The 26,272-nt window shown below is 39.6% G+C and overlaps 1 protein-coding gene across 6 annotated transcripts in view; it reads right to left on the reverse strand.

The window, feature by feature from the left end:
• Positions 1–26,272, reverse strand: part of NCKAP5 (NCK associated protein 5) — a 947,236-nt gene that overhangs the window by 797,846 nt on the left and 123,118 nt on the right. For all 6 annotated transcript variants that reach the window (XM_041739534.1, XM_041739539.1, XM_041739533.1 and 3 more), the window contains one exon: positions 7,149–7,278. In XM_041739534.1, coding sequence (XP_041595468.1) covers positions 7,149–7,217 — 69 coding nt within the window. In that variant the 5' untranslated portion in view covers positions 7,218–7,278. The remainder of the gene's footprint in view (positions 1–7,148; positions 7,279–26,272) is intronic.

The raw sequence follows: 26,272 nt of genomic DNA on the forward strand, positions 1-26,272 counted from the left end.
GGGGGAGCAGTCAAAGATTTGGCACACTTTGGAAAGGTAGCTAACCCAGGCCAAAGCCAGTCTCCCCCTACCTGTTGCTTTTTCCCAAAAATGGGCTTTAGCTGGATCCTCAAACAGCATCACACCTTCCCACACCTGGTTCCAGTGCATGGTCTCTGTTCTTCTCAGGACACCTGGTAAGGCAGCTGAGATAACAGCCCTATGGGGGTAGGGGATAAAGCAGCTGGGGAATAAAAACCTCCCTCTTCCTCATTGACACTTCTCTACTTGATATTCACTTGAGAAATCTCAAGCAATCTTGATATTGGAGCACAAAGGTCAGGCCTCCTGGTCTGAGGCACTGAGTAAACCATATTTCTTACATCAGAAGAAGGGGTCAAGGGTAGCTGGGATTTAAGTAGCTGGAAACCTCTAGCAATCTAGTGGTTTGTGCTCTGTACGGCATTGCAATGGTGAGAGGCAGCCCAATTATAGCACCAAGAGAGTCAAGAAAGCTACAGGTATGCCTGAAGCACTACAAAAATGCAGATTTTTTGGTTAGTATTCACAATCCACTGGCTGCACTGAGCAACATCAACAATGCCCCTATTTAGCACTTGGAAAAAGTCTCAGTGAGTTTTGAGCTTTCTGAAATGTTTAAAAATGCATTTGGGTGTATACATCTTCGCTTGACATTCTAAACTTGCTCCTTTGCTTGCCTCAGCACATTGCACATCCCAGGAAAAGTTGAACTAGTTCTCCAAGTTTCCCATTTCTCTACCACATGCAGAATCCTTTGGAATCCAGTCTGTTAGGGACACCTGGTTGAATGTCTGCCTTTGGCTCAGGTCATAATCCGGGGTCCTGGGATCGAGTCCCACATCAGACTCCCCACCAAGAGCCTGCTTCACCCTCTGCCTATGTCTCTGCCTCTCTCTCTCTGTCTCTTATGAATAAATAAAATCTTTTTTTAAAAAAAGAATCCAGTATGCTGCCTCTGTAAATAAAGTTTTATTGGAACATAAGCCACGCCCATTTATTCATGTATTGTCTGTGGCTGCTTTCCTGTTCCCAAGGCAGAGTTGAGTCATTATGACTGCTCAGCTGGGCTGCGAAGCCTAAAGATTCACTATTTGGCTTTTCATAGAGTTTGATGAACCCTGCCTCTAAAATTCCTCCTGGTCACTAACCAGGGGTGAAATCACTGAAGATAAAGCAGCACAGATCTGTGAATTTGTCAGAGTTCTATCCTTGTGTATATAAATATAAATATAATGTAAATATAAGTATAAATATAGAAATATTTAATATAATGGATGGAATCATGATTATAGAGGCTGAGACGCCCCAAGATAAGCTGTCTGCAAGCTGGTAGCCCAGGAAACCCAGTGATGTAGTTCCAGTCCAAACCTGAAGTCGGGAGAACCAGGGAAGCCAAGAGTGTAACTAAGTCCCAGTCCAAGTCAATAGTGCTGAAAACAAAGAGAGCAGTACTGAGGACAGAAGAAGATGTCTCAGCTCATGCAGAGAGTAGGTTTGCCCTTTATCTCCCTTTTTGTCCTATTCAGGTTTTCAGTCAATCAGATGCCTACCCACAGCAGTGAGGGCAAACTTTTTCAATGGATCTACTGGTGCAAATGTTAATCTCTTCTGGAAACACCCTCACAGACACACCCAAAAGTAATGTTTTGCCAGGTGTCTTGGCACCTTTGAGCCTAGTTAAGTTGACACATAAAATTAACCATCACAATTTGATATATGAAAGAAGTTTCCCTGGGAAAAAAATAATTCAGCAATGAAGTGAGTTGTTACCAGAGGATATAGGACTGTATCCTTGGGTTGCCCCTTTCTTCTCCAAGTCCTCCCCATTGCTTCAGCTGTAGTACATGTGCTACTGAAGCAAGCTCTTGAATTGCTTCAGAGCATGTTCTAACCACAGCTTCTCCACAATGCTCCTTAACCCCCCCCCCCCCCTTGACTTGGTGCCTCACAGTCAATGCCACACCATTTGCCTCCTCTATGTTACATCATTTTTCCTGCTTATTAGGTCAGCTTCCACAAACAAACTATTGTCTTGTATCAGTCAGGGGGCTCTGTGGGAAAATGATGGCACATGCAAATCATCTGAATTGAGAAGATTTTGGTTAAGGAACAATACAAGAAAGTATGGATAGACCTAAAGCAAAGCAACATGAGGTAGGCTGACAACATCCAAGAGTCATTACTACCAAGAAGCCTGAAGGGACATGGAGAAAAGGAAGGTGCCAGAACAGAGAAAACTGTGTTTTGCGAGAAAGGGTTGCCCAACAAAAGATGTCACCTTAGGCAGAGTAGTCTAGTTACTATGATCCAGGGCCAGGCAAGGAGATACCATTGTGGTGAAGACCACAAATGACCATCCCCCAATTTTTTCAGTATCTAGACTATGAGTTTCTTTTTTTCTGTGGTTCCACCAGCCTACAAACTTGAAAGCTGTTGCAAGAGAGCTATAATTCCTACTCCACATTTCATGATTTGATTGTGTAAAATAAAAAGTATAACCTTATTCTTGCAGTACATTACCAGGAAAGCAATTACCTTGTCCTCTCCCTCTTCCTGACCTCTGGGTCTCCTGCTAGGTCCCCCCCATTGGCCTAACCCAACTAGATGCTCAAAAGACACAGGATCCTCTTGGCAAGACCTGCGTGGTATGTCCTCCAGGGATCCACAGCCAGGTAGAGAAGGATGGAGTGGATCTGGAGGGAAAAGTGGTGACTATCCAGCGTATCCCACAGCTACTAAAACATCTTAAATGTAAAGCAGGCTTTCAGTGAAAAAGCACTGAAAGTGATGCTTTTTATTTGACTTAATGAATGCCTTTGGGAGGTCTAATTACTCTAGTAGTTTGGATACAACCATCGAGAGGCTGAAGGATGAAGTGAGGGACTTGGTGTGGGGCCTGCTCTCATGAGTTTATCTAAACTGCACTGCTGTCAGAGCTGAGGATCTAGTGTGGCCAAGGTTTTGTCTTCTTTCTGGTAGTGGAAAAAAGGAGCAGGGTACCACGAAAGAACTTGTCGTTCATAAAAGAAACTTACTCCCATCTGTGCCTCAAAGCAAAAAGTAATTTTTCCTCAAATTAAAAAGGGAATTTTTGCTCTTGAAATGTGAACTGGTAAAAAGATAATTCACTCCCCAGCCTTCTCATCAGCTAAATGCTGTCATAGCTACAAGTATCAAATAGCTATACGAGCAGCCTGGGAATGATTCTTGCAAATAAAAAAGCACAGTGTGAAATACTGATTTTTTTCTGATCAAATAGCATCCTGGGGTGGGTGGAACAGCTTTGGGTCAAGAAGAGGCCTCGATTTCTGGGGTGATTTTTATTGTTATCAGAGAGAAGACTGTACTTGCGGCAACGGTGCAGCAACCCGGCACACTCATACTGGTGAAGGCAAACTTGTAGTCACTTGTCTTTCTCTCAGGGTACTTACCCCCTACATCGAAACAGATTTTTCATTTCAGTTTCACTTACCTGTCACTTTCTTCTTTAAAAAGGTGATTTATCAAGTACAAAAATCAACATCAAAGAACACTTCAGCACTACCAGGGAGCAAGTGTGTGTGCGCGTGCGCACACACACACACACACACACACTCAAACCCTCCCGCGTCCTATCCTGAAAGCAAAATTGTGACTGAAGACCACAAATGACCATCCACCAATGGGGAGTTTTTTTCAGTATCTGGACTGTGAGATTCTTTATTCTGTGGTTCTGCCAGCCTACAAATTTGAAAGCTGTTGCAAGGGAGCTATAATTTCTACTCAACACTTCATGATTTGATTATGTAAAATAAAAAGTATAATGAAGTTAATAGTACCTTATTCTTGCAGTACATTATGAGGAATTTTTTTTCTGTGCAAAATGTGAAAGTGGAAATTACCTCTGGGCCTTCTAATTCTCAAAAAAGCGGGTCATAATGATTCTGTGGTGGAATTTCAAGACTTAAGATTTAGTATATTTCTCTTTCCTCTATTCAGTTTTCCAAAGGGACATCTTCTCTTACTGGGATTTTATGTAGTAAAATGTAAAGAAGTGAAGTGAGGGGTAGGAGACCTGCACTGTACGCCAGTTGTGGGACCTCGAGAAAAACATTTAACCTCATTGAGTAATAACTTCTTCTGCAAGGTGAAGAGACTGGATAACCCACTCCCAACCTAGCATTCTATGATTTAAAAAAACAATATGAGGTGGAATAAGTGTACATGCCTTGAGAAACAAGTGTGGTATATAATGCCAGGTGTTTCTTTCCCCTTGTATTTTCTAATAACCCTTATCCAGAATCATCACCTTGTACTTCTCTCCTAGTTCTTTGTGTGGTTTCAGCAGGGAGCCAATGAGAAGGGCAGTATCATAGGTTCAAGTCCTTTACAGGCCAGTCATCTTTGATCTCATCCCTGTCTACCTCTCTTCCTGATGGTCACAACAGAATTCACTCATGGGACTTTCAGTGGGTCTCACTCTTGAAGAATCTACTCAAAACAAGTACTCTTGCTGTCACTGCCTCGGCATGTCATAGGAGGAAAGAACATAACACTAAAACAGAGGGCAAATTTATAGTCACATGGTCTAAACCATATAATGTTGAGTGGCATTTAAGGCCTCCCATATCCCAGGCCACCTACTCATAAGAAAGCACAGTCTTTTAGGATTTTCCCAATTATACACATGCAGACATAACACTTAATCTACCTGGAGAGGAAACAAGGAAGATATTTCACTAACATAAAAACTCTCCTAAGCATCATTTGGGGAGATTTAACAGGATTAAGTTTCTCAGGTGGTGCCAAGCAACGGGTTCTTATTTTCACAGTGTTTTCCAATGCTGTAAGTCAGAAAATAGATCTGCAGGCCCCACAAGACTCAGGGTAGAGCCATGTGCCAATGGGAACTCAAACTTGGTTTTGGGCTTTCAGCTAGCTCTACTACTATGACAGGCTTTGATTTATGCTCACAGTCAAGCCTATCCCTGAGCAAAATTTAAATGTGGACGATGGTTTCATTAAAGCTGTTTCCTCTTTCTCTGACTTTCAGGTATGCAATGTTCTCATAGTAATTCACTGCATCTCCCTCCCCACCCTAAACCTGTCCTGCATCCCAGCACTCCATGCTCTGTATCCTATTGTTTACCAGTGCCCTCAACAAAATTTTGCTCAGCTGCTTGACATTTGGGAAAGCTCCAAGACCTTTAATTAATGAGCACTACTATGAATTATTGAAAGACAATAGCTTAGCATGCTTGCATATATAGCATCTTTGCATATTCTCTGGCACAAAAAGCAGAATTTAGGATGTTAGGGACTAATCAGCAGGGATATTTTTGTGTTGGGAGAATCTTTCTTGTGGGGAACCTGGGTGGCTCAGTCAGTTAGGTGTCTGACTCATGATATCAGTTCTGGTCATGATCTCAAGATTGTGGGATCAAGCCCCACATTAGCTCTGTGCTCGGCTCAGAGTCTGCTTATCCTTCTCCCTCTGCTTCTCCCACCTGCTTTAGCTTTCTCCCTCACACACAAAATTTTTGAAAAGACTTTTTATTTATTATTCATGAGAGACACAGAGAAAGAGAGAGGCAGAGACGCAGGCAGTGGGAGAAGGCTCCATGCAGGGAGCCCGACATGGGACAGGATCCCAGGTCTCCAGAATCACACCCTGGGCTGAAGGCAGCACCAAACCGCTGAGGCACCCGGGCTGCCCACAATTTTTTTTTTTTTTTTAATGAGAACCTTTCCTGTGCTGTTCATATTATAATGAGCATCTCTGTCAACAGAGGCATCTCTGTCCTCTGTTAGCTATAGGACAGACCCTATTGGTACGTTAATAGGTAAAAAGTGTCTTCTTTGGCAAAGGAGAGGCTGAGAAATTATCTTTTTATCATATATTTCCCCAGAAACTATCCCCAGGGAATAGACATACACACACACACACACACACACACACACACACACACACACAATTTGCATCACATTCTACCTGGAGATAGAAAGACCTAAGATAAAAAAAAAAAAAAAAAGAAAAGAAAGACCTAAGAGATAAAAAAAGGGCACATCCACTGGGAGGAGAATCTAAAATGCTATATAAGTTCTTAGCCTCTGAAAGTAGGCTGGTCAGTGCAAAGTCCACACAGACACAGAAACTGAATCTAAGAATAAGAGAGGAACTAAACACAAAAGTTTAACGTAATCCTTTTCTCCATCCCTGGAAACACATCTAGGAACAGTTTTAAGCCTCAGCAATTATGGGGTAACCAGCTAGTCTATACACTGGCAGAGCCAGACCTATAGCAGCAGAGTGGGAAAAGTGCAACTGACAAATCCACTCAACATAAATTTGATTGAAAAAAAAACAAACATAAATTTGATTGGATACCTACTCTGACCCAGACTCCAGGCTAAGTTCTGGAAGCATACAAATGAATAAAGCACATCTCTCCACAACATCTAAAAGAAGAAGCTGGGCTATATCTCTATTTCAGTAGATGAGCAAAAGAGAAAGGAGTGAGTCGCTTAATTTCTTGCTCTGTTCACATGCATTAGGAAATACAAGAGGTAAGTATACACCTGAGCTCAGAGACAGCCAACCTTCCAAAATCAGTGACGTAGTCTCTTTCCTTGAAAGCAAACACAACCAGGTTGTTAAGAATGACGCTCATCAGTATGAGCACCCTTAGAAAGAAAGATATAAACTATTGAACCATGGTACATACCGAAGAAGATCTCAGATACTCTTCACTCTTCAATATTTGAAGCTCTATTAAATTTTTATCCAACCTATCCCCCAAATTAAGATAAATGGGTGCTGGAACAACTATATATAGGCTTGGCATTTGGCATCAGCTTTACAGTAGTGTTTTTGTATAGGTTAAAGTCTACTTCGGCTGGAATTAATGTAATTATATATAATGTTGACAGATTATGACATTTGCCTATTAAGACACTATACAAACATTCCAATAATTTGCTGGCTTTTGACTTGGTAAAAAATAAATGAAACCAAGTCCCAGGGGATAGGACTAATGGGGTAACTGGAATAGAAGTTTCAAAAGCACAGGGTTCAGGAAATAACAGTCAAAGAATAATGCATTTTCGGCCAAAACATATAGAGTGGTAAATGAATATTTAGTACTTACCACAAGACTGCTGTCTAGAGACAGCCTTTTTCCAAAGTCTCTTTTCTCAAGCTGTCTCTTTCCCTCCATGGGTGAAATTATTTATTTTCCTTTGTGATTTATAAGAATTCCCCTTCTGTTTCCAGGATCACTGCAAAAAAGTGAGCACGTGTTTTACCATCCAAGTGAGCAGTGTTTAGACCCCTGTTTTTAGCTTTCTAACCAGAAACAAGTGTTGAAGCCAAAATACCCAGACCCAAATCCTAAGTACAGAACTGGGCTCTCTCAACTCAAAAGACCTCTCCGTGTTACCAATGTCAGAGTCATCTTTACGGAGGCCCCTGTGTTTTTATAGGTCTTGCTAATGGAGTTGGGGAATGGGTTTGCAGGTTGAATCAGCAGACTGTGGAAAAAAGCAAACAGTCCGTTTCATGCCACGCTTGTTCCACACTCGTCCTCCCTCTAGCAGCCAGAATCATTCTGTTACTGAGCACATAGATGCTGTCTGCAAATTCCATGAGATCAAACTGACAAAACCAGGTTCTGTAACCAAGAGTTGCTGAGTCTAAGGCCGGAGGAGAGGAAACTGAAACTTGAACATTACTGCCGATATTTCATCATAAAATATTTAATTTAAACATACTTGGGGAACATTATAAGATACAGTCCCTCTAGGACAGGTGGATTCTGAATGAATGGCAGAGGACTTATATCCACTCACTGCATTTTACCATATCAGATGTAGTTAATCCCTATATTCCACTGTGGTTGCTTGCTCTAGAACAATCAAGGGTCCTGGTTAGTAAGAATATTATGTGTTTTAAGCACTGGCTTCCAGTTTTCACCAAGATATAAATGGCCTGACGTAAGAGAAATAGGCTTTGGTCCAGCTTTCCTACCCATTCCCCAAGTAACCTTGGACAAGCCATTCAGCCTCTCTGAAACTCATCTTTCTAAACTGCGAAAACAGGTAACACTGGTGATCAAATGATAGATGTAAAATGATATAAAGGCAATAAACTACAACTTACATGTAAGTTACAATTATGCACAGATTACATTAAAAACCAGATAAATACTAAAGTTAACATAATTTAATACATCTTTGATGGTTTAGAATGCACTTGGCAATACAGAAATTGCTCATAATCTACATAAAACATAGAGCCATTATCCTGCTATTGTAGAAAAGCTAAACTTAAGTAGGATAATATACCAATCAGCTTTTGATAAAACTGAAAGAAAATATTCTCCATAGCCCTCTCAACTGTTCCAAATCTAATGAGGATATAATAGACCTGGCCTCACAGCTCACAGCATATGGCATCTTGCTCCTTGTTTCCCCCACCAGGAGGAGGGCTGGGACAACTTTGCCCCAGATAGGGTTTGCCCAAAAGATGGTCTGGTAGTAAGAAACTGATGGACTCTCCACCTAGCCATAGGTTCTCTCCTCCATCCACTACCTCTCATTTTTAGGAAGACCAAATTCAATTCATTACTTGTCCACTCAGAAACTGCTAGCAAACTGCTAGGAGTCCATTCTGAATTCAAGATACAAAACCAAAATTTTCAACATAGTGTTCAAGGTCTACTTCCTGCCAATTAGTTTCTTACAGTCCCTGAATATGTGAGGCACATTCCCGAAACCACACTTTAGATCAACCCCCTCACCCCGACTGGGTCTAATTATCCCCTCTCCAGTGCCTGGCACAGGTCCCATCTCCTTCACAGGACCTTCCTGGTCACCCCACTGGGCAAAAATGTCTTTCTCTCCCACATTTCATAGGAATCCATAGGGACTTACTTATTAACCACCACCATCACCTAGCACAGTTTAAATATAGGATTTCTTACTATATGCTGGTTGGTAAAGCATAGTAGTTAAAAAACTTTTGGCAGCATATTCCAGAACAAAGTTAGTTGTGTGCTATTACTATCGGCAAACCTATTAGTCAAGTGAAATTTATTTTAAGGGCTTACCTTTCCTATTTTCAGCTGTTCCCATCCACTTTGCTGCCCCCTCCTCATCTCAGTATGAGATATATACACTATATGCATATAGTGGTAGCTATATGCATGAGTGGTAGCTCAGATATTCTCTGTAATGATGGATCCAGCTTGAGAGACTACTCAGGTCCTAAGATTTCTCCTTCAATCAAAAACATACCCTCTAAGTCATTTTCCTGTTGTCATTTTTCATATATATATAGATATGGATATATATTTATATATATTTCTCACCCTCCTACATCATATTCCAAAGAGCCCTGGCATTTGGTAGATCGCAATAGATAATCCTTTGGCAGGTAGCATGTATTTCTGAAGTGCCTAATGTATGAAGGACCCAGTCCTTAGGTGCTAGTGACGCAGTCATATATGAGAGAGACTGAATTCCTGCCTTCATGGAACTTCATGGAAGATAGAGGAAATAAATAAGCAAACAACTCCTAACCATGAGAGGTACCTGCTTAGGGAGGAAATAACCATCATGAGGTGGTATTGCAGTGTAAAGCATGTGGAAGGGGAGATCATTTTAGACAGAATGATAAAAAGAGAAGCCAGTCATATAAAAATGCAGGTAAAGAGCATTCTAGATAGAGTCTAGTCTTTCTGCTGGGAAAAATCCAGAAAGAGGTTTGTATGCCTCCAGAATAGGGAACCAGTTTTTTAAGTATGAGTTGGGAAGATAATGGATGAGCAAGTTCTAAGTCATAAAGCGACAACTGCATCACACAAGGATCTTATAGGACAAGAGAACTTGTTTGTTCTGAGCACAACATTTAATCTTAGGGTTTGATTACTCCTTGCTAGCTAGTAACATTAGACAAACCATTTACTCTATATAGGCTTCAATTGATTCATCCATAAAATGACATTAATAATAGGACTTTCCTCAGAGTGGGGTTGTTGGGATGATTAATGAGATGATCTATTTAAAAGAGTTTTCCCAGTACCTGGCACATAGTAGGTAAGCTTTAAATATCAGACATATTGATCATCCCTTCTGGTAAATATAATTAAATTCTTTCATGACTAACTCTAGTGGCTCGATTTATTGCTCCATATAGGCTGATGGGATTGTCATTTGGGGAAACAGGGATCCTTTTAAAAGTCCTGAAACAGCCCAGCCTGCTATGTGGAAGGCTGATTGAACGGTTTAGCCTGGTCAATTTCTTTTCATACTTTATAGTGTCAGTTATTTGGGCAGAAATTGACCTTCAAAAGATTCAGCAACTGAAAAGGCACAGGAATTAGCCCATCAGAAGGACAGGATCAATGGCAACCAGTAGTACAGCGGTAGCAATGTGTCCTGGCCAGTTACCATCCTAAATGTATGTACTACCACCATACCAAGAACTTGAAAATTCATGAATTATCCCATAAAGCAATCATGGAAAGGATCAAAGTAAAGTCATCTGAAAGGATCAAAGCAAGCCCATGCATGAAACAAAGTGGCAACCAGGCTGTATCAATATGAAAAGGAGAGGAGTCCACAAAGGAAAAATCAGGAAGGCTATCACACTCCACCTCCAGCATTGTTGAGGAAAGACAGTGCCCACATTTACACATACCCAGAAAACACTGCATGTCTAGAGGGGGCGTGAGTATGTCAGATCCCAGATACTTTGGTATTACATTGGCCATTTGTATCATCCAACAAATCCCCTTGCTTAGAGACCACTGCCATAAAACAACCTTCCAATTTTATTTGATTCACAAGTAGTTTTGCTTATAGAAGAAGAAATGTGCTGACCAGCAAATATAAGGAGGCAATCTTTTGAAAAGTTACATTTTTAATACAAATTTGCAAGTCAGCATTTGACTCTTTATATTCATCATTTAGATATTTGCTTAGTATATCAGTCAGCTTGCAATATATAACAGAATATTACAGACTCAGTGGCTTAAGCAATAGAAATTTATTTTCTCACAGTTCTGGAAGCTGGAAGTTCAAGATCAAGGTGTTGGCAGTGTTGGTTTCTGGTGAGACATCTCTCCTTAGCATGCATTAGGTCACCTTCTGTGCCCCGACATGACTTTTTCCTTTGCATACATGCTTCTGGTGCCTCTTTCTTTTCTTTTGCTTATAAGGACATCAGTCCTATTGAATGAGGCCCCTACTCTTATGACTTCTTTTAATCTCAATTACCTCCTAAAAGGCCCTATCTCCAAATGTGGTCCCTTTGGGTGTTAGGACTTCAACATGAATTTCCAGGGGTTACATTTCAGTCCATACAATTTAATTTCAGTCAGATTTCAAAGTCTGATCATATCGAAGGGTACTAATAAATTTATGAGTCTAACACCTGACAGAAAACTCTGAGTGTCAGTGGCTACTCCCAGACCCTCTCTGCTGGTTAATTCACTGTTGGATTTCACCGCCCTCACTACCACCCACCCATCCCTGCCTTCCCCTGCTATACACTTCTCTTTATTGAAGGTCTAGAGAGGTCTTTATTGAAGGTCTAGAGGTCTTGATGAGCAGCATCAACAGCAGGTGACTGCATGATCCAGTACCTTCTGTGATTCCCCCAACAAGCTCAGTATTTAAAAAGGCAGAAGCAGCTTTTCAGTCCTTCAGTCCCACCAACTTATGCCTTTTGCTCCTCCAGCGTTTTCAAGTTTCATTAAAAGATTCCTTGCATCAACTCTCTTCCTGCTTGAAAGATTGAGAATAGTTTCTCTTTTCCAGGCTTGACAATAATTGAGTCACACCCCATGGAGATACCATTGGACAGGCAGCCAGCCTTCCTTGGGGAATTCCTGGTCTCCTTTATGTAAGCCTTCTGAACAATAGCATGGAATTAAAAATCCCACCAGACACTAAGTTCCTGGAGAGCAGGGACGATATTTTAAGTTCAATGTTCTCTGAGGTAGTATAATGCCTGATGCATAGCAACATGGCAGACACTCAATGAACATTTGTTGTTCGTGTGAATAAAGGAATAAATGAATGTTTACAGCTGTCTTTGTGATCACATAAAGAGCAAGGTGGCAATATAACATTGCTACAGCAAAGAACTGCTATACACATTTATAACCCTGAAATTATTTTTATAGCCAAACACACAGACATACTCAAGCCTCAAAGAAAATATTTTATCATGATTTTAAAACTATTATCAACCTAAAAATTACTGCTTAGGACCTGCCTGAACTTACAAAGTACCATAACTGAGTCCTGTTCCTGCCTTTTCTGTGGCTTCTAACAACGCTGGTTATAAAGAACACAGATCTGCCTCCTAGTGATGGGTTGGAAGCTTCTCCCTCCTTGCAAGGGAAGGAAAATGGTCAGATTTGAAGGAAGACAGGAAATTAAGCATCTTTTTTTTTGCCTGATGGACATTGATATCAGTCTCCCTTCTCCTCTCACGTACATCTCTCTCTTACTGATGAAAATGTCATTTTCTAGGTATCTGTAGAATCTCTGTTGGCCTTAATAAACTCTCTTTAATTTTTCTCACAGATAATAATGGCCTTTCAATGCTAGACAGGTCCTTTAATATTCCTAAAGACATCACTGATTTCTTTTTTCTGCCAGACTTTATTAACAAACTGTATAATTTTCAAGGGACTATAATCAAACACCATTAAATAAACCTCAAAGGCATATTTGCTCACAAGTACGTTGTCACTCACACGCAGACACACCTATTCACACTCTCTCATACACTCACACATATTCTGAGAACTTTTCTCCATAGCAATTCCTGCCTCTCTGATTCCCCTACTTCCCACCTCTGTTTTGAAAATTTAATGGTAATCCTGGAAGAAATGGAGTAAAAAGGTAGAACCAAAGGCATTAAAAGATTTAGCTCTCAGCCTTCTTTGCCATGTAAACTTGAGTATGTTCCCTAACTTCTGTGAATTTACATTCGCCAATCTGTTCTCACCAGGTTCTTGTGAAGTTGCGATGAGACAAAGTAAGATTCAGGACACTTTTTCAGTCAGCTTCGTTAAGCAACAAACTATGCAAAATAGGATTGTTTGCAGCCTCATAGACAACCGGCAAGCTCACTGACACATCCCTTGCAGTATCCAGTATACTAGTTCCTAATGGTATAAATCCTACAGAGAATGATTTCAGAATTGAACGTGCCAAAGACCAAAGAAAAGGGCAGCAAGTTTCTTGTCCCTGACAAGGCAGTTCATGGATCTCCACCCTGGTTGCAGACCTTGTAAAACACATCAATGCCCATATCCCATCTCAGATCACTGGAATCTCTAGGCACAGGGCCCCCAGGCACTAGAGTATGGTGGCAGCAGCCTGGGTTGTTAACCACTGGTTGAAGCAGTGGTCCCTCAACTTTGCCATCTACTGGAGTCACCCAGGGGAGTCACAGAGATCAAATCAGTCAGGATTCTTAGGGGCCGATGCAGTTTTCATTACTTTAAGCTCCCTGAATGACTCTGACATGCAGCACCAGTTTGAAAGGGTGAAGCACATTTCTTGCTTTCCTTCCTTTCCTTGAGGGCCAAGGGACACACAGTTGCTGGCAGAAACAACTGCCTTTTTTCAGTCACTGCAACTAATAATACTTAATCTGAAAACACTGATCCCAAAGAAGAAGAATATTAGATACGAACAATATGGATCGGCATCTCCCCAGTATGCCCATCCTGTCTAGCTCACTAATCATCTTGCCGAAAGTAGTCTTTTGCTACATGCAAAAATTAATATTGACTAAAGACAGAAATATCATATCTAGATTCTAAGTTAATGCACAAACAGAATCTTAGAAACTCAGAGTGAAGCCATCATTCAGAGGACGGGGGAAAGAACCTCTAAAACCAAGGACAAGAGTGGAAGAAATTCCTGACTCAAATGCTTCCAGACCCATTCATTCCTTTCTCTCCACTGTTCTCCAAGAGTATCCTGCTCTTATTTCTAAGTGCAAAGAGCAGGAGGGAAAAGAGGAAACTGAATCTGTAAGATTTGCTTATAGCTACCAAATAGAATGTTTGAAACTCCTGTCAGCTTTATATTGAAATCTTTTCATCCAGATGTATTAGGTCCCTGTAAAGGAAAGCAGTTGCCTTTTCTTATACTTTAAACACACACATACAGTAGTTTCCTCCTAGAAGGTAGGTTGGCTCAACAACTTTTTGCTATTGATACATCCATTCATGAAGTACTTGCACATGTACATAACTGTGTGGGGTTGCACACGTGTGAATGTGTAGAAGTGTGTGAGTGCTGGTGTGTGTGCACGCACACTTGGAACAGAAAACCACTGTCTCCATTCTGGACAGGAGAATAAAAAAAAAATACGCCAAATGCTGTGACTTACAACCACAAAATGTCTATTTAAGTCCTAACAGCACCCTGAAACTGATTTAGAAGACTGCATGCTAACAGATTTCCCAAATGTGGCCAGTCCTTGCCAGATAAGTTAGTGGCTGGAAACACTCTCTGCAGGATGTGACAACAGCTTTTTTCTTTGAAGCGGAGGAAAATCTTGCATGATGATGAAAATTGGTTTTAAAGAATGATTTCATGGCTCATGTTTATTAAGCTTCTCACCCTAGAAGCTACTCAGTAGCTTACAGCTGATAGTTTAAATGCCAGAAAGAAACCCTAAGAATTACTGCCTCATGCTCCCTTTACATAAACGGCTACCTCCAACCCAGGAACTAGGGGGATTCCAGCGCAGGCAGGGCCTGGAAATCTTTGCTGTTGTTCAGCATGCAGCTCAGCAAACTACAACAGTGAAAGAACAGATACTAATGTGAATTAAGCTCCTTAGGAACAAAGGACAGGGAAAGCTCTTCACACCTCCGAAACATCTACCATTCAATCATTTCCAACTCTTACTATTTAAATACTTTTTAAGTTGAGATATAATAAAAAAAAAAGTTCATAAAGTTCAGCCTTTCAAAATATACAACTCAGTGTCAATGCTTTCTGTTACCCAAGACGTATTTGCTACAGAAAGTCAGGTTATGATTCTCTCTCAGCAGGAACCCAAAGAAGCTTCCTCATGGCAGTTTGAGGCTCTTCCATCCTGACTCTGCTACATCCACATCATTTTGGGTAGCAGCATCCTGGAGAGTCCTGAGTTCAAAGTATCCTGCTGAAAAGTTCTATGACCATAAGTGATCTTTATGAGCTTGAGCAATTTATTTAACATGACTTGGTCCCAGTTTCTTCCTGGATAAAATGAAAATAGCAGCAGCAGCCATCATCTTACCAAGATGGCTCTGAGGCTTACGATGCTCATTTTCAAGTACTGAGTAGAGGTCACCTGAGTGTCTCAGTAGGTTGGGTGTCTGCCTTTGGCTGAAGTCCTGATTCCAGGGTCCTGGGTTTGGGTCCTGCATTGGGCTCCTTGCTCAGCAAATAGTTTGCCTCTGCCTTCCCCCCTTCTCATGCTCTCTCTCATGTTCTCTCTTCCACAAATAAATAAATGAAATCTTTAAATAAAACCAAATCCTGAGTAGATACTCAATAACTGTTAGTTATAACTCAACAGAATTTCTTTCATTCAGAATTCAATAATAAGTGCAGCCTGGGTGGCTCAGCAGTTTAGCGCTGTCTTCAGCCCAGGGCGTGATTCTGGAGACCCACGATCGAGTCCCACGTCGGGCTCCCTGTATGGAGCCTGCTTCTCCCTCTTCTGGTGTCTCTGCCTCTCTCTCTCTCATGAATAAATAAAATCTTTTTTTTAAAAAAAGAATAATAATTTTTATTCAATATCTATTTTGGCCCCAGAGCTCATGAAGAGAGAAAGAAGAGAAGAGAAGAGAAGAGAAGAGAAGAGAAGAGAAGAGAAGAGAAGAGAAGAGAAGAGAAGAGAAGAGAGAAAGGAAAGAACACATCCTCAGATTTTGAGGGAAGGAAGATTCATATCATAAAAGGTTTTTAAAAAGTGAATGAATGAATGTTTTTGGCACAAAGAAGACTCATTTCTGGTTGGAATAATCCTGTAAAACTTGCCTTCATTGCCATTCAAGTATTTCCAGCTGATTTCCAGACAGAAACTATTGCTACATTTTTACAGTGTATGAACCAAAAGCTAAGAGATGGAATAGCAAGGCTTTGGACCAGGATAAGCATTTCAGCTCGGGCTGCTCTTCTCCAACCATCTGTTCTTTCCCTCCCCTTCCTTCTCAGTAAAGCTGTTCTCCCTGTTTTGTTCCCTCCTCTACCTCCTTTCCATTTATTGCTTAAAGAAATGCTTCTAGTACGTTACATGAAATGCCCGTATGTTGCCCATGAACTCCTAAGGGGAAAGTCACTGTAAAAATGAGACAGATAAATAAATAACTTTAAAAATAAATAAAGTGTGCACATAACCCCAGAGGAATGGAAGAATATTTAGATAAGTGACTGGGGAAAAGAATTTTCACACTGTGTCATCTGCTAACGCTAATGAGTTAATTAAATTAGAAAAATTCCACAGCCAGAAGCAAAAACATCCAAATAACGTGGGCTGCTGGGGGAATTATAGACCATGCTACTAAATGCATTCTGTTCAAGCTTCCCCCCCACCTCCTTTGAGAAGGCTGTGGAGAGCTACACTTAAAAAACCATCCAATTTCAAGAGTGTTTTTTCCATCTGGGGCCAGTTGGGGAGAATCTGCTCTAAAGTCTGCAAAGCCCGCTAAAAGACAACATGACTTGTTAAGAAAACTGTTTGTGAGAAACAATGTTTTGAGAAGATCCAGCACAAAGTTTAATTGTGATGTCCCCCTACATTGCTGAATTCATTATTTTCCATTAAAAGCGTTAGTACACAAGGGAAAAGCCAAGACGATTCAGGAAATAGATATAGTCAAATAAGTCAGACGACAGTACACTTTTGCTAAGGCTTTACATGGCAATTAGAATTTTTCCAACTACCTGGAAGCTTTCTTCTCTTGAAGAGTTTTTTTTCTCTTCTTTTATGGTAACCTCCTTCCACAACTCCTATGTCCCAAACAGTCCCGATGTGAAAAGAAATGTTTAAAGCCTAGTAAAGCAAGGTTGAAATAACCATTTATATGCTGAAACCAATGGAAAGAATTCATAATACACCATAAAATGTAGAAATATGACATTAATGATGTCCTAAGTAATAACAGCTGTCAAAACAAAATGTAAGAAAAAGTCTCAAAGATGTTTCTCTTTTTCTATTCAGTGTTTAATTAAATTGAGAATGCTATTCACTTGTGGGGAGGTGAGCTGAAATCTCTTTCAAAAGTAAAATAGTTGATAAGCACCAATTTGCACTGATAATTAGAGAGAGTGGGGGTAAGGGTGTGTGTGTGTGTGTGTGTGTGTGTGTGTGTGTGTACATAATGTATATGCACTACACGTACACCCATGCAGATATATCTATGTATATATATATATGGCCATACTTCCCTTCTTGTCCTCATGTCTCCCAGATTATGAGCAGTGCTAATCAAAACTTCTAATTAGGCTTTTTTTTCTTTTGATGAGTTGTTTCTTTTTATTTGGACTTTGAAGGCTCCAGAATAAGAGAAGTTCTTCTATAGATAGTTGGATAATCAGTGCTTCTCAGATTCAAGAATAGGAATCCCTAGTAGATTCATTAAAAATGCAGATTCTGATTAAGTAGGTCTACAGTAAAGTCTGAGATTCTGCATGTCTAATAAGCAGATGCTTCTGGTCGATGAATTCCACTTTGATGCTGAAGGATCTGAAATTTAAAATGGAGAGCTTATCTGGCTCCACTTAAAGGTGAAATTCTATGAATTTTCTCATAGAACTATGATCTTCTAGCTAGATGTCATGGCTTTGTTCCAGACATAATCTGAGATGCATCATGGACTACATAGGTCATGCACAGTAATTTTTATGTTTATATCTACTCAGGACATTTGGAATCCCAGAACCTAAGGTTTAAATGGCTTCTTTTGGACCCCTCTCCCCCCCTCCCACCCCCCAACAATACAGTCACTGTCTATAAAATAAGCCTAAAAAATTGTTGCCCTGTCTCTGCTTGCTTCTTCCAGTAACAGAAGCTCCCACTGCCTTTTTCAGAAACCTAGCTCACATTTGAGTGTCGTGAATAATTAGAAAGTTTTACTCTGTCTCCTGAATTTTCATCCGCTTGGCCATAGCTCTGTTTCCTGGAGCAAATATAAGTTTTCTCTTACTCAAACCCAAGATGCCCAGGTTCTTCAACACTATCTCTTATGAGAAAGTTTCCACAGCCCTTGGCTTCCTTGTCACTGTCTCTGAAGCTTCCTAGAACTTGATGAAATCTATAAGTTAATAACATCTTTCATTCAGATTCCTTTAAAAATTATATCATACGCACTAATCTTCATTGTAAGAGATATAAGCAGTAAAAACACGCACATTATTTAATGTGAAAACTGTATGTTTTTACTCCTCTCCGCAGAGGTAATGACTTTTAATAGTTTTTCCACAAGTTTACCTGCAGAAATATACAAATATTGATTTTTTCTTTCTATATAAATGGGATCAACATCTATTTCTCTGTGACGTTTTCACCTAATATATTCAATACAGAAGGGCCTAATTCATTTTTTTTTACAGTTCTATGTTGTTTTGTAGAATGAATGAACAATAAATTGTTTATTAACTTATGAATAGAAATTTAGACAGGCTCCATTGTTTTCTGATTCTAGACAGTACTGCCATTAGAATTGTATATGCATCTTTTGTGCCTGAGTTTCTCTCTAAGGTTTAGATTTATAAAGGTGGAACTGTGGTGTAAAAATTGTCTAATTTTGATAGAAATTGCCTATTAGCCTTTGACAATATTTTAAGAATGCATGTCATCACTAGAGGTGAAACTACTCATTTTCCACATAGTTGTCACTACTGAATAGAATCAATCTTAAAACAAATTAATTAGTGAAAGAAAAAAATCCCATTGCTTTAATTTACATTACATGATTATTGGTGAAGTTAGGCATCTTTATGTTTGCTGGTCATTTGAATTATTCTCTTCTGCATAGCTTGCTTAGGTTATCTGCCCATTCTCTCACTCCTATTGCTTTTTATTGCCTTATAAGAAATATTACTATAATTTGAGTGTTAATTATTTATGAACAGGCATTGCAAATATGTTCTCCCAGTCTATCTCTTGGTTCTTCACTTTATTCATCATTGTATAGAATGTGTAACTTATTTATAGTAAATTTCATCAACCTTTTCCTTTATGCCTTCTAAATTGATAAAGAATTCCATTACATGCTCTTAATATTTTTATAGTATATCTGAATACTGAATACTTTTATCCATGGTATAAAGTATTAGATTTAACTTTGTCTTTGAAAAGGATACTCAGTGGCACTTGGGTGCCTCAGGCTGTTAGATACCCAACTCTTGATTTCAGCTTAGGTCATGATCTCAGGGTCTTGAGATAGAGCCCCACAATACCTCCATGCTCAGCAGGGAGTCAGCTGGAGAGTCTATGTCCCTCTCCCCCGCTCCTTGCTCATGTTCTCTCTAATAAATAAATAAATCTTTTTAAAAAAGGATATTCATTAATTCTGTGATTAAATTTCATCCACTGTTTTGGAATGCTCCCTCACAATAACAAAGTTCAATATATGTATGGTTCTTCTCCTTGATTCTCTATTTAAAAAAAAATACTGATCCATTTGCCTAATCCTTGCACCATTACCACACTGTTTTAACTATGAAGGTACAGTATATTTTGAAATTTTGTTGGTCCAGTTTCCCTTGTTGCTCTGTTTGGAAATTTTCATGGCTATCTGTATTCATTTTTGTCTTCTGGTTGAACTTTAGGATTATCTCATTGTGTTCTCTAAAAATTAATGTATAGATTTTCATTGGATTGTATTTACCTATATAGATTATTAAAGAGAGAATTTAGATTATTACATTTATGAGTGATCCGATTTAGCAATGCAAATGCGTGGTAGATTGCTTAATGGTCAAAATTTTCTTCCATCCCAGAATGCCCTTTCTCCCTTTGAAATGAGTCTTTGATGTTCTGTCAGTCTAGGGGTGGTGCCCATTCCAATTATTGACTATGAAAGGGCTTATGACTCTATTGACAAATACAAAAGCAAAAAAATGATGATGATTTCTGACATAAAATCTAAGAAAACTTGAAGCTTCTACCTTCTTACAACCCTGAGACTACTATGATAAGAAGAAGCCCAGTGTAGCCCACTGGAGAAGGAGAACTGAAGTGACTAGCCACATCAACTGCAAGATAATCTAGGTAAGCCCACTTTGGATCCCGCAGCTCTAATGAAGTCTTCAGATGACCATAGCCACATGAATGATCTTAGGTGAGAACAACAAAAAACACAGGGATTGTCAACTCATGGAATCATTAGAAAAAAAATAAGTTAGGAGGTGCCTGGATGGCTCAGTCGGTTAAGCATCTTCCTTCAGCTCAGTTTATGATCCCAGGGTCCTGGGATCGAGTCCCACATTGAGCTTCCTGCTCAGTAGGGAATCTGTTCCTCCTCCTCCCTCTGCTCTTCCCTTTCCTTATACCCCTCCCTGACTTATGCTCTTCTATTTCTTACACAAACATTCTCTCTCTCAAATAAAATCTTTTTCAAAAAAAGAAAAAAAGAAGTCATTTTTGTGCTAAGTAACCAAATATTGTAGTCATTTGTCATGTGACAATAGATAATTTAAGCAGAATCTCTCCATTAATTTTTGTCATTGTTCAGGTCCTTCTGCAAAGTGTCACAAATTTCATTAAATAGGAATATCTCTTTTAAATCCACGGTATTTGTTTTTGTTGCTCTTGAAGTTAAATACTTTATATTTTCTAACTGGATATAGGGAGTATGGAAAAAAAACACTGATTAATAAACTTTGGCATCATTTAAACTGCTTAGATATTATTTTGAACACTTTTGCTAGTTCTAAATGGGCTTATTTTACAGTGTTGGACTCTTCCTTTCCAATATTTTCTATTCTTCTTTCTTCCTCTGGTCATTTTGCATTGGCTAAGATAGGAAGTTAATAGTGGGAGCTCTTATTCCTTACTTCAATAGAATTAGTTATAATTTTTTCACCAGTGTGTGTTTTTAAGCCAGTACCATACTGTCTTGATTATTACAGCTTTGTAATATAGCTTGAAGTAAGAAATTGTAAGGCTACCAGGTTTGGTTTTCTTTTTCAACATTCTTCTGGCAATTCAGGGTCTTTTCTGGTTCCATATTATGAGCGATTATATGACAACAAATAAGGCAATCTGGAAGAAATGGATGCAATCTCAGAAACTTATAAACTACCAAACTAAAATAGGAAGAAGTAGAAAACCTGTACAGACCCATAACCAGCAACAAAATAGAAGCAGTAATCAAAAATCTCCTGACAAACAAGAGTCCAAGGCCAGATAGCTTCCCAGGATAATTCTACCAAGCATTTAAAGAAGAACTAATACAAATTCTTCTGAAGCTGTTTCAAAAAATAGAAACGGAAGGGAAACTTGCAAATTTGTTCAGTGAGGCCAGCATTATCTTTTTTTTATTGGAGTTCAATTTGCCAACATATAGCATAACACCCAGTGCTCACCCTGTCAAGTGCCCCCCTTGGTGCTCTTCACCCAGTCACCCCTTTCCCCCACACACCTCCCATTTCACTAACCCTTGTTTGTTTCCCAGAGTTGGAGTTTCTCATGTCTGTCACCCTCACTGATATTTCCCACTCATTTTCCCTCCTTTCCCCTTTATTCCCTTTCACTATTTCTTATATTCCCCAGTGGATGAGACCATATAATGTTTGTCCTTCTCTGATTGACTTACTTTACTCAGCATAACACCCTCCAAATCCATCTACATTGAAACAAACACAAATACCCAATGGTGGGTATTTGTCATTTCTAGTTTTGATCATTATTATTATTTTTAATTTATGATAGTCACACAGAGAGAGAGAGAGGCAGAGACATAGGCAGAGGGAGAAGCAGGCTCCAGGCACCGGGGAGCCCGACGTGGGATTCGATCCCTGGTCTCCAGGGATCGCGCCCTGGGCCAAAGGCAGGTGCCAAACCTCTGCGCCACCCAGGGATCCCGTATTTGTCGTTTCTAATGGCTGAGTAATATTCCATTGTATACATAAACCACATCTTTATCCATTCATCTGTCGATGGACACTGAGGCTCCTTCCATAGTTTGGCTATTGTGGACATTGCTGCTATTAACATTGGGGTGCAGTTGTCTCGGTCTTTCACTGCATCTGTATCTTTGGGGTAAATCCCCAGCAATGCAATTGCTGGGTCATAGGGCAGTTCTGTTTTTAACTCTTTGAGGAACCTCCACAGAGTTTTCCAGAACAGCTGTACCAGTTCATGTTCCCACCAACAGTGCAAGAGGGTTTCCTTTTCCCCATCCTCTTCAACATTTTCTGTTTCCTGTCTTGTTAATTTTCCCCATTCTCACTGGTCTTAGGTGGTATCTCATTGTGGTTTTGATTTGTTTTTCCCTGATGGCAAGGGATGCGGAGCACTTTCTCATGTGCTTGCTGGCCATGTGTCTGTCTTCTTTGGTGAAATTTCTGTTCATGTCTTTGGCCCATTTCATGATTGGATTGTTTCTTTGCTGTTGAGTTTAATAAGTTCTTTATACATCTTGGATACCAGCCCTTTATCTGATAGGTCTTTTGCAAATATCTTCTTCCATTGTGTAGGTTGTCTTTTAGTTTTGTTGACTGTTTCTTTTGCTGTGCAGAAGCTTTTTATCTTGATTAAGTCCCAAAAGTTCATTTTTGCTTTTGTTTCTCTTGCCTTCATAGATGTATCTTGCAAGAAGTTGCTGTGGCCAAGTTAAAAAGGGTGTTGCCTGTGCCTGTGTTCTCCTCTAGGATTTTGATGTATTCTTGTCTGACATTTAGATCTTTCATCCATTTTATCTTTGTTGTAAGGTGTAAGAGAATGGTCCAGTTTCATTCTTCTACATGTGGCTGTCCAATTTTCCCAGCACCATTTATTGAAGAGACTGTCCTTTTTCCAGTGGATAATCTGTCCTGCTTTGTCGAATATTAGTTGACTATAGAGTTGAGGGCCCATTTCTGGATTCTCTATTCTGTTCCATTGATGTATGTGTCTGTTTTTGTGCCAGTACCACACTGTCTTGATGACCACAGCTTTGTAGTACAACTTGAAATCCAGCATTGTGATGCCCCCAGCTCTGGTTTTCTTTTTCAATATTCCCCTGGCTATTCATAGTCTTTTCTGATCCACACAAATCTTAAGATGATTTGTTCCAACTCTGTGAAGAAAGTCCATGGTATTTTGATAGGGATTGCACTGAGTGTGTAAATTGTCCTGGGTAGCATAGACATTTTCACAATACTAATTCTTCCAATGCATGAGCATGAACTATTTTTCCATTTCTTTGTGTCTTTCTCAATTTTTTTCAGAAGTGTTCTGTAGTTTTTTGGGTATAGATCCTTTACCTCTTTGGTTACGTTTATTCCTAGGTATCTTATGCTTTTGGGCACAATTGTAAATGGGATTGATTCCTTAAATTTTCTTTCTTCAGTCTCATTGTTAGTGTATAGAAATGCCACTGATTTCTGGGCATTAATTTTTATCCTGCCACACTGCCAAATTGCTGTAGGAGTTCTAGCAATCTTGGGTGGAGTCTTTTGGGTTTTCTTTCTTTCTTTTTTTTTTTCTTTTGGGTTTTCTATGTACAGTATCATGTCATCTGCAAAGCGGGAGAGTTTGACTACTTCTTTGCCAATTTGAACGCCTTTTATTTCCTTTTGTTATCTGATGAGGCCAGCATTATCTTGATCCCAAAACCAGACTAAGACCCTATCAAGAATAATTATAGACCAATATCCCTGGTGAACATAGATGCCAAAATTTTCACCAAGATACCAGCCAATAGGCTCTAACAGTACATTAAAAGGATTATTCACCACGACCAAGTGGGATTTATTTCTGGGCTGCACGTGTGGCTCGAAATCTGCAAATCAACCAGTATAATACATCACATTAATAAAAGGAAGAACAAGAACCATACAATCCTCTCAATTTATGCAGAAAAAGCTTTTGACAAAATATAGCATCCTTTCTTGATTAAAACTCTTCACAGTGTAGGGATAGAGGGAAGATACCTCAATATCATAAAAGCCATATTAAAAAGGCCACAACAACAAAAAAAAACACACACACACACAAAAAAAGGCCACAACAAATATCGTTCTCAATGGGGAAAAACTGAGAGCTTTTCTCTCAAGGTCAGGAACGCAACAGGGATGCCCAGTCTCACCACTGTTGTTCAGCATAGCGCTAGAAGTCCTAGCCTCAGCAATCAGACAACAAAAAGAAATAAAAGGCATTCAAACCGGCAAAGAAGAAGTCAGACTCTTCACAGATGGCATAATACTTCATATGGAAAACCCAAAGACTCCACCTCAAAATTGCTAGAACTAATATAGGAATTCAGCAAAGTGGCAGGATATAGAATCAATGCACAGATATGATGACAATGGTATGCCATAAGATACTTAGGAATAAACCTGACCAAAGAGGTAAAGGATCTTTACTCTAAAAACTACATAGCATTTATGAAAAAAAATTGAGGAAGACACAAAGAAATGGAAAAATATTCCATGCTCATGGATTGGAAGAATAAATATTGTTAAAATGTCTATGACACCCAGGGCAATCTACACATTCAATGCAATCTCTCTCAAAATACCATCTACATTTTTCACAGAGCTGTAACAAATAATCCTAAAATTTGTATGGATCCCTATTGTGTTCTGAAATGTTTTATTTTTATTTAATCTTTAAACATACCAAAAGTACATAAAGTAACATTAATGTACCCACCACCTATATTTACCAAAGTTAATCCTTTGCCATATTTAATTTTTTTTTCTTTTCTTTTTTTAAATTAATTTTTATTGGTGTTCAATTTACCAACATACAGAAAAACACCCAGTGCTCATCCCATCAAGTGTCCGCCTTAGTGCCCGTCACCCATTCCCCTCCACCCCCCGCCCTCCTCCCCATCCACCACCCTAGTTCATTTCCCAGAGTTAGGAGTCTTTATGTTCTGTCTCCCTGCCAATTTTTTTCTTTTCTTAAGAAATAAGGCATTAATCACTTGCCATCAGGGAAATACAAATCAAAACCACAATGAGATACCACTTCACACCAGTGAGAATGGGGAAAATTAACAAGGCAGGAAACCACAAATGTTGGAGAGGATGTGGAGAAAGGGGAACCCTCTTGCACTGTTGGTGGGAATGTGAACTGGTGCAGCCACTCTGGAAAACTCTGTGGAGGTTCCTCAAAGAGTTAAAAATAGATCTGCCCTATGACCCAGCAATTGCACTGCTGGGGACTTACCCCAAAGATACAGATGCAATGAAACTCCGGGACACCTGCACCCCAATGTTTCTAGCAGCAAGGTCCACAATAGCCAAAGTGTGGAAGGAGCCTCGATGTCCATCGACAGATGAATGGATAAAGAAGATGTGGTCTATGTATACAATGGAATATTGCTCAGCCATTAGAAATGACAAATACCCACCATTTGCTTCGACGTGGATGGAACTGGAGGGTGTTATGCTGAGTGAAGTAAGTCAGTTGGAGAAAGACAAACATTATATGGTCTCATTCATTTGGGGAATATAAAAAATAGTGAAAGGGAACAGAAGGGAAGGGAGAAGAAATGGGTAGGAAATATCAGAAAGGGAGACAGAACATGAGAGACTCCTAACTCTGGGAAACGAAGTAGGGGTGGTAGAAAGGGAGGTGGGGGGGGGGTGACTGGGTGACAGGCACTGAGGGGGGCACTTGATGGGATGAGCACTCAGTGTTATTCTATATGTTGGCAAACTGAACACCAATAAAAAATAAATTTATAAAATAAAAATAAAAAAATAAAAATAAAAAGGAGGAAGATGGATGGAATGAGAAGGTGAGAATTTAAGGTGATCGGGGCTTAGAGTAGTGAGACATATGTAGGTAAGGGCGCCTGTGCCTCTAACAAGGGTGCGAAGCCAGAATAAAACATTTTTCCTTCAAAAAAGAAAGAAAGAAGGAAAAAGAAAGAAAGAAAGAAAGAAGGAAGGAAGGAATTATAGATACAGTTGTAGCTCCATTATCCATCACTGCATAGTGAGAAAGCCTTTTTGCTGTGAATGAATTATACTCTTACTACATATGCATGTATAAGAATGATAAAGAGTATTGTTTAATGTGCCT

The sequence above is a fragment of the Vulpes lagopus genome, chromosome 24 (genome assembly GCF_018345385.1).
Source record: "Vulpes lagopus strain Blue_001 chromosome 24, ASM1834538v1, whole genome shotgun sequence".
Lineage (NCBI taxonomy): Eukaryota > Metazoa > Chordata > Mammalia > Carnivora > Canidae > Vulpes > Vulpes lagopus.